Below are 8,946 nucleotides of genomic sequence, written 5' to 3' on the forward strand. Positions count from 1 at the left end.
CTCTCCCCAAAACTTGATAGGAATTTTTAAGTGAAAACGAAGTGCCCTTGTAATTTCGAGAATATGCCTATGTTTACGTTCAGCAACCCCGTTTTGTTAGGGAGTCTGAATGCATGAGCTTTGATGAAGAATTCCAAGTGAACTAAAAAATTCAGAGCACTAAGAATTAAAAAATTCAGTGCCATTGTCAATATAAGAAAAATCTAATAATAATACAAAAATTTCAAAATAAAAATAAGAGATTAAAAAAACTAACCCTCGATGGTTGATTTTCCATTTCTGACCGTGAATAGTTGTGAGGGTTGCTCTGAGAGATGGAGATAGACGGATTTCGTCGGAGATGGGGACATATTTCGTCGGAGATGGGACTGATGTCGTCGTAGAGAGTGAGAGATGGAGATGAGACTGAGTTGTGATTTAGGGTTTTAGGTTATGATTTGCGATAATATTGTTTACATTTGTGTTGCGAAATTAATATTGTGTTTCGAATTCGAAAATAAAATTTGAGTTGCGAAAATAAACGCGCTTTGCCAATTTGACTTCTGTGTTGCGAATTTGACTTTTGTGTTGCGATTTACATATTCGCGTTGCGAATTTAGAAATTGGGTTGCGAAATTGGAGTTCGCGTTGTGAATTTGTTGGTCATTTTCGCAAATCCAAAAAAAGTTTGTTAAAATCGTATATTATAAGGCATTTTCGGTCACTGAGGTTATTTTCTCTATCACAAAAATTTAACAATTTTATTGCATGAATGATGTTGCAATTTTTTGCATTATAAAAAAAGTTATATTTCTTTTTGTAAATTACTTATTTGATACTTCATCTATTATCACATTTCTATTTTGATTATCAAATTATTTTTTTTTGATAAATTCATAATTAACATTATGTTTTTTTTTTCAATTTTGATCATTGGTTGTTAAATTTTAGTTAAAATTTAATGAAGGTGATTATGTGACTAATATAACAATAATTTTAATCCAAATTTTATATATTCTATAAATTTAATTTCAATTCAAAATAATTCAACAAATTTAATCTTCAAAATTTAAAAATTCTATCAATTTGATCCTTCATCGGCACAAACCTGTACCTAGTGAAACCAAACTGCCTTTATTCGACATTCAAATTTTTTTCTTTGATTTTTTGACATATAATACTTGATTGGGATTTTTTTATTCAGATAACATACGTCGCGTTAATCACCAAAATCACTCCGACTAAACCTGACCTAAATTTATGTATCAAATACTTTATTTTAAATTCGTTAACCAACAATAGAAACATGCACATTAAACTTGATATTCATATACCATTTAAAGCTCTTAATTGTTCTTTTTTGTGAACAAAAGAAAAAGCTTCAGTGGATTAAGCTTCTGCTGTCAAATTACAGTCGGCAACTTCTTGTTGGACTAATTCAGCCACTTCTCGTGGTGAAATGGAGAATACCTTATGAACCTCTCCTCTTCTTGCGGTAATCTTAGCTATTTGATTTGCCACCTTATTTGCAGTCCGGCTTATATGCCTCAAAATAATATTCCAATCTCGGTTAAACAACTCTTCCAAGCATGGGAAAGACCTTCATGGATACCCCATAACTCCGCTTCAACTATGGAACAAACTCTGATCACTTTAGAGAATCCAAACATCCAACCACCATTCGAGGATCGAATGGCGCCCCCACATGACACTAGTCCATTTTCTACGTTACGAGACCCATCCGTATTAACCTTACACCAATTATGAGGAGGCGGATGCCAAATATCGGATATAGTAGATGAACGATGAGAAAGCTGAATCTTTGACAAAGTCGAATCCATTGCACTGGTAGCCTTGAGGGTGAGGCGCCTACTCTTTTCAAGTACAGATTCATGCTCAAAATAATCCGGATCAAACAATCTTTTATTCCGATTCGTCCAGATCAACCAAAGAATCGAGCCAAACAATAAGTCCCAATCACCCTCTTCACGTACATAATACCCCGGGGAAGCAATGTTAATATGCATCCAATCTCTGAAATTTCTTGTTAAAAATCCGCTTAACTTCTCCATTTTAATTAACGATGACCAAATAGCCATAGCCATATGACATTGACGAAAGAGATGATCCGATGTTTCGCTTGACTGACCGCAGATTCCATAGCTGTTGATTGTGGCCATATGTTGTCTTACTCGCTCTGTATTAGTAAATAGTCGATCATTCGCTAGTAACCATAAGAAAATTTTAATTCGCTGCAGTCCTCGATACTTTGATATCACCTCCCACACTTTATGTGAATCATCATTCAAAGATCCCCGCCTCAACTCGTAAGCTGATTTAACCGAGAATTGCCTGTCAACATTCCATTTCCAACCCATAGTATCAGTTCGACAGTTTTGTTGTGGGGGCATTGTTGCTGCCAGACGATGGATAATGTTATTCGGCAGTTTGTCAATGATGAGATCCCAACACCACTGACCACTACTGTCGACCATAGAAGAGACCAACTGCCTTGGGAGATTATCTCTCTCTGCTAGATTAACAACACAATTCACCAAGGGTCTCACGTCACTAAGCCAATCACCCCCTCCAAAAATCAACAGTACACCCATTACCAATATTCCAAACAAAGCATTGTCGTACCTCGTTCCAAACTTGAGATATACCCTTCCAAACATGTGAACTTCTCGTACGAATGATGGACTCGGGTATCAATTCCACCCACTTATATTTAGTGAGTAGCACTCTAGCCCACAATTGATCGGAATTAACCACCAATTTGAAAGCTAGTTTCATGAGAAAAGCCTCATTTTGAACATTCAATTTCTTCATACCCAGGCCACCCTTAACTATTGGTTTGCAAATGTTCTCCCGATGTACGAGATGAACTCCACCTCTAGTTTCAGTACGTCTTTAAATAAAACCTCGAATTAGCCTTTCTATCTCATCACATGTCCCTTTTGAAAGCTTCATTGTTTGCATTGAGTAAGAAGGAATTGCCGATAACACTGTTTTTGCCAAGGTGATTCTTCCAGCCAAGGACAAAGTTTTAGCCTTCCACCCTGAGAGCTTATCACGAACTCTTGAAACAATATAATTGTACGAAGATTTCGTAATTCGAGAATGTAAAAGAGGGACTTTCCTTTTTTTTAGTCGTTGATTCATCGCGATCGTCGACACTTCCCACGTCAGTTCACTTTCTTCTTTTTTTGTCGTTCTTGACTGCTTCATCTACTGTCACGGGCTGCATGTGCTTTACGATTGTTATCATTGCTACTAAGAATATTCCCGGATCATCTACTATTATAATTTCATCTCAATTTGTCAGGTGATGCCGTCATTTTTCCTCTACCAGTGACGTGTCAACGGTAGAAGATTGCATTAACAACGATAGTGTACAGATTGTGGATGCATAAGAATATGTCTAAAAATTGTCAGTGATAATGAAGCTAAGTATTTTGATGTAAGTTTTGTGATAATTTGCTACTCGAAGTTGAATTTGCTGCCTCTTTTGTTCAAGAACTATTAGTTTGAATTTTCTTTTGTTGTTTGTCTAATTCTTCCACTAGTTATATCATAAACTTGTTGCTTCAACAATCTTGTGTTCATGATAGAATTTTTTTGGAATGTATAGTGTTTAACAACCTAATTTTTCATTAACTAGATAAAATATGATGTCTTATTGTCCAATAAAAATTTTAGATTACATCTGTAACACCCTAAATCCGATTGGGCATAAAGTGTCACACTAGCTACCGAGACAAACTCTGATTTTACAAACTTGTTCATTTTCTTTTCAAACATCTTGAATGGTATCATGGTAAGTCATAAATAATTTATATAAAAACATTTTACAAAATCGGAGCTCTGTGACACATACTTTAAAACCAAAATAATACAACATCAAGTTTAATATACTGGATATATGAGTAAGGTCTTATGAATACATATGCCCACTGAAGCTACAGTACAATACTCTATCAGAGATGTTGGAAGTCTTGCTACGGCGGTGCTCCATGGACGGCCCGAGCTACTAACCTGCCAACGAAAAACATCCGAAGGCTAAGCTTACAAAGCCCAACAATATAATTGCTAATCTAAAGCACCATAAGAATTCAGAAACACAAGCATGATAAAGACATGGTACTAAACAGTAGATACATTCATATTCTAGATCAATGCATGATCTAGATCAAATGCATGATCTAGATCAAATGCTACCTACTTAAGGCTTTACTATTCCATCACTGAAGTAGGAGTCTCACGCTTCTCTTAGTCCTTTGCTAAGGGCCTCACCATGAGTGCGCCTTTAAAGAGTCTCTAACCCTAAATGCTTGTAACTGTTACGCATTATCTAAATGCTATATTGATATTCCTGTGTATTATCTACTTATGGCTCCCTATGTTGGGACTCAGTCTGCATCCGCAGCATCTTCTCCCACTGGTGATGGTAATTTCCTTTTCTTTGCTTCCTTTCTGTATTGATCTCAAGAAAGAAAGAAAAAAGTTACCATTTTAGGGCTGAAGTAATAGCTGAAACTGTCTTCCCCATTGTTCTATTCTTATGGAGGCATTGACAAAAGCAGAAATTTGGTCGCATTTCTTGTGCAGGAACTTCAATTGACAAGGGATGGCTTACGTGTTGATGCTGTTGGCACTTGTGCTCACTTACCTCATCCACCCATTAGACGCAACCTTCTTTTAGATCATTCTTTACAGCAATTGAGAGATTCGTTTAAGGTCAGGGTTGTAAAACAAATTGGCACGTTGACAAATCTACTAAGTTGTGTATTTCTGGTTTTCGGGTTACTTGAAGTTCCGGCTACCCGGGTACTAGATTTTTCGGCCCGTGTCTCGACCAGTACGTGTACCCGGTACTCGGGTACCCGGATTTTGCAGATACCCATAATTCGGGTAATTGGATACTCATAATTCGGGTAATCGGATATTCGGTTTTTAATTTTTTGTTTAAATTATTATTTTTTTAAGAGAATACCCGATTTTTTTAATTCGAGTCGTCAGATCGAGTCAACCGAGTCAGATATTTTTAAACACCCTTACTGTCTACAGTTGCTGTATAGATATAAGTATAACTAATGCTATTCCAAATTGTAACCAAAAAGAACAAATAGAACATGTAATGGAGCATGGAACATAAACTGTAGCGTTGTTACCGTATTACGGATAACAGTAATATATGAGATTGGTTGAGTGCACCAAATTGAGATTTAGGTCTGATTTCTCGAACAAGGTGAAGAGACATCTATCCTCTTGCCCCCACCATTACCGAAATTCGCACTACTTGCTTCCATCTTCCAACTTATCTCTTTAAATGCTTAACTACCATATCTATACAAGACAATTTCATTCTTTGTCTTTCTTTGCTCAACAATCCCTTGCGTAAGCTTCTGTTTGCCGTCCAAAAAGCTATACTTTCCTCATCTTAATCTTTTCTTCCACCTCATGATTGAAGAAAAAAATATATATATATATAAATTAAGGTTTTTTTAAGGAGAATAATATTATTTTTTTATGATTGAGGTCATTCAATAGTTTCTAATTTACAAAATATATGTATATATTATGAGATGATTAAAATATAGTATTTTTAAGAATTTTTCTTAAACTATTGATGATGTATACACCCGGTAAATATAACTACCTGAATCCAAATTCTCTCTAGAGAGAACAATATCCCCTTTTATCATTGAGTTCATTCAATAGTTTCTGATTTATGAAATATGTAGGCATTGATAAGTTGGCTAAAGTGGTTTTTTAATGGTGAAGAAAGTTGGAAGCGAAGACATTTTTTTCTATGATCTACTTGGATTCACTGTAATTTCGCTTTGTTTACAAGTCTTCAAATCCTTCACTAACTGCATTTGCTGAAACTTTGAGTAAGTTCACTATTGGCTAACAACTTTGTTACAAGGAAAATGAAATGTTTCAGAACAAGACAACACTAATCTAATCAGTTTTGTTTAACAACAGGAGCACATGCCCAAAGAGGAGCCACCTAATATTTTATCAGCAAGGAAGAATGAAATTATAGCGGGAAAAACAATGGGCGCATCTTGGGTCACATGCAGTTTCAATTTTAATGCATGGAATAGTACGGCAGTTCATGGAGTGGTCTTCATGTGGAATATTGCTTTAAAACAGCAGTCTGTTTATTTTATTTTGCTTTCTGCTAAGTTACTGATTTTTCAAAAATGTTATTAATTTAATTTGAATTGCATGAAGTACACGAGATTCCAAGCTTGTAAATTCAAGAAGGATATATATATATATGAAATTAACCTTAACGGCAGTAAACTATAGAAAGACGGTGAGCTTGAAATTAGAAATCTTCAGCAGAATAATGATTACCTAAACTATAATGAACCGACCAATGCATTTGGGACGGAGCATTGAGTTTTCTGTTATGGACATGAAGGTGTTAAACATGTGGACGTGCTCTTATTTTTTTTTTTAATTTGTCAGCTGTCATTCAAAGGTGGAATTTTGATTTTGATTTATCTTTTTGTTAGGGCGGCTGTCTGCGAAGAAGTTTCAAAAAAGGCACATCAAGGAGATGATAAATTGTCTATACATTAATGGGAAAATATATAGTCGATGGGTTCAAAACTACTATACCTGCTCCGTTGGTCATTTAGAGTTTTATACCCTAAGGTCAACTATGAGTTTATGATGTGATCATAAGTTGTAGTGGTGAATCCAGGAATTTAAGAATAGGGTCTAAAATTTTAATATATATATTTTTTAAAATTAATGGTATACAAAAATTTTAATTTTTTCTCTCTTAACACATTAAGTTAAATTTAACCACTTTTCTAAAATGATGGGGGTGCATTTAGTCCCTATGAGGGCTTAGTACATCTGCCACTAATATGTAGGTTCACGTGATCTACTGACAGTCAAATCTATTTATCCGATCAGAATACGAGTAGCTTCCATAACTCTTGGTTTGATATCAACACTAAAGATACACATATAAATCACTATGCATGGCTAAAAAGATAAAATCTTTCATATTCTTCAGATCTCCAAAACAAGACGACATTCACCTTCAAATCTAAAAAACAAGACTACATTCACCTCTATAATTCCACCACGGACAATTAATTATAGCTCTCCGCTCAAATAAAAAATAAACTATTTACAACCATCATAATCCAAATATTACCATATGCAAAAAAAAAAATTCCAAAATTTCATTTATTTAGTCTCTATAAAACATATTAATTGTACATGAAAAAAAAGATTAATGAGACATCACCATCTATATACAAAGGAGTTCTCTTATTTGGTGTACCTTCTATTCTGATTGATGACATTCAAATCCTTCACTAGTTAGAGAAAGTTATCTTTCCCTTACCATTTTCTATGTTAACAAATAACACAAGCATTTGGATTCTCTTCCATGCTTTGAACATAGTAGTAAGTTGTCATATGAGGATTGTATGCTTTGTAGGCCTTGACAAGCTCCGAAACGGGGTCTGGCGGGGGCACCGGCGCCGGCTTCTTCTCTTCCTCTTTCTTGGGTTCTTCTTTCTTTGGCTCTTCCTTCTTAGGCTCTTCTTTCTTTGGTTCCTCTCCCTTCTTGGGTTCTTCTTTCTTTGGTTCCTCCTGTTTCTTGGGTTCTTCCTTCTTTGGCTCCTCTTTCTTCTCTGGTTCCTTTGCTGGTCCTACTGATACGATGTCAGTTGGCCAGTACTTGCGTAATTTGCTCACCACGCTTACTGGATCCACTGTTCCAATCACTGTCAACCGCTTTGCCTTCATGTCCATGGCTATGGAATCAATTCCTACCAATTTTACATGACAATAAAAACAAGTTCACCAAAAAGAATATGATTTGACTTGCATTGAAATCTCAGAATTTAAAACAAATCACAACAATACAACAAGAGACAAAATTAGAATCCAAGGCAAAGTTCAAAAGCATGCAAATATTTATCCAGTCCCATCCTTTTCCATGTTTAATATAAAAGCATTTGGACAGCAGCCAAGTGAATCCTTTTATGCGGAGTATTCCATCACCAATTAAAGTTGGAAACTTGGAAAGAAAGGCCAAAACTGGAATAACTTTTTCCCAGGGTTGAATTCTTGCAAAGATGACGAAAATAACAACAGCAGAGAGGAAAAAGGAAATTGCCTGAATTAAAGGTTCAAGTTTTGAAGGGGTACCTGAAAGAGTTGAAACCGTCTTTAAAGCCTTTTGCTTGGCTTTGTCATCATGCAAGTCCAACTTCAAAACAACCTTCTGTGATTTAAAAACAAGAGATCTATGCTTGAGATCATCAATCAGCAGAGGAGAAAAAGTATGAAACATTGGAGTAGATCAAAGAAACCATTTCTACTCTTATGAATAAAACGAGAATTAGAGTGGAAATCAACAACAACCCATCAAAACGCAATAAAAGAACATGAAGAATCAAAAGCCAGTAAAGGAAATAGAACAGACCTTCATTTGTGCTGGAGCTTTGAGAGAGAATTGCAGAGTTCAAAAGAGAGGGAATGTTGAAAATAGAAAACGTAATGTGTGTTTAGGCAACAAATAGTTGGAAACAAGGGACCATTGATACCAGAGATGAAAATTGTAAAAGCAGTAAAACAAGTAGCCTTGTCCGAATCATCTCCACTGCTCTTGAAAGGGGCGTCGCACCTAATGGCCAATACCACTTCTTTGATTTATTTTATTTATTTCAGTTTTTATTCTTAAATATAAATAAAGTAATAGCACTAAAGTTTATATTTTACTTTGATAATAAAAAAGAGGTTATATTTTACTATTTCGAGGAGCATCAATTAAATTTTCTATTATTTATTTATTTATGACACTGAAAATATGGAAAATTTTATTAAAAATTAAAACTGCAAAATTCCATTGTAGTGCAGGTGATGTACAAAGTGGAACCCACGCATGTTTCCGTACACAGATTTTCTTTGTTATTTTCAACGGAA

At 35.2% G+C, this 8,946-nt stretch overlaps 1 protein-coding gene across 2 annotated transcripts; it reads right to left on the reverse strand.

The window, feature by feature from the left end:
* LOC120186191 (heavy metal-associated isoprenylated plant protein 39-like) lies at positions 1 to 8,550 on the reverse strand. Of its 2 annotated transcripts, XM_039190192.1 has the most exons (4): positions 8,447 to 8,550; positions 8,170 to 8,245; positions 7,358 to 7,787; positions 1 to 12 (listed from the first exon to the last, which is right to left on the reverse strand). In XM_039190192.1, the coding sequence occupies exons 1-3, from the start codon at positions 8,450 to 8,452 to the stop codon at positions 7,369 to 7,371; spliced, it is 501 nt and encodes a 166-aa protein (XP_039046123.1). In that variant the 5' UTR covers positions 8,453 to 8,550; the 3' UTR covers positions 1 to 12; positions 7,358 to 7,368. The 2 variants fall into 2 exon arrangements, with proteins under 2 accessions (XP_039046123.1, XP_039046122.1); XM_039190191.1 differs by lacking the exon at positions 8,447 to 8,550 and having other exon boundaries at positions 8,170 to 8,329.
* Positions 8,551 to 8,946: the final 396 nt, after the last annotated feature.

The sequence above is a fragment of the Hibiscus syriacus genome, unplaced genomic scaffold (genome assembly GCF_006381635.1).
Source record: "Hibiscus syriacus cultivar Baekdansim isolate YM2019G1 unplaced genomic scaffold, ASM638163v2 tig00113337_pilon, whole genome shotgun sequence".
Classification (NCBI taxonomy): domain Eukaryota; kingdom Viridiplantae; phylum Streptophyta; class Magnoliopsida; order Malvales; family Malvaceae; genus Hibiscus; species Hibiscus syriacus.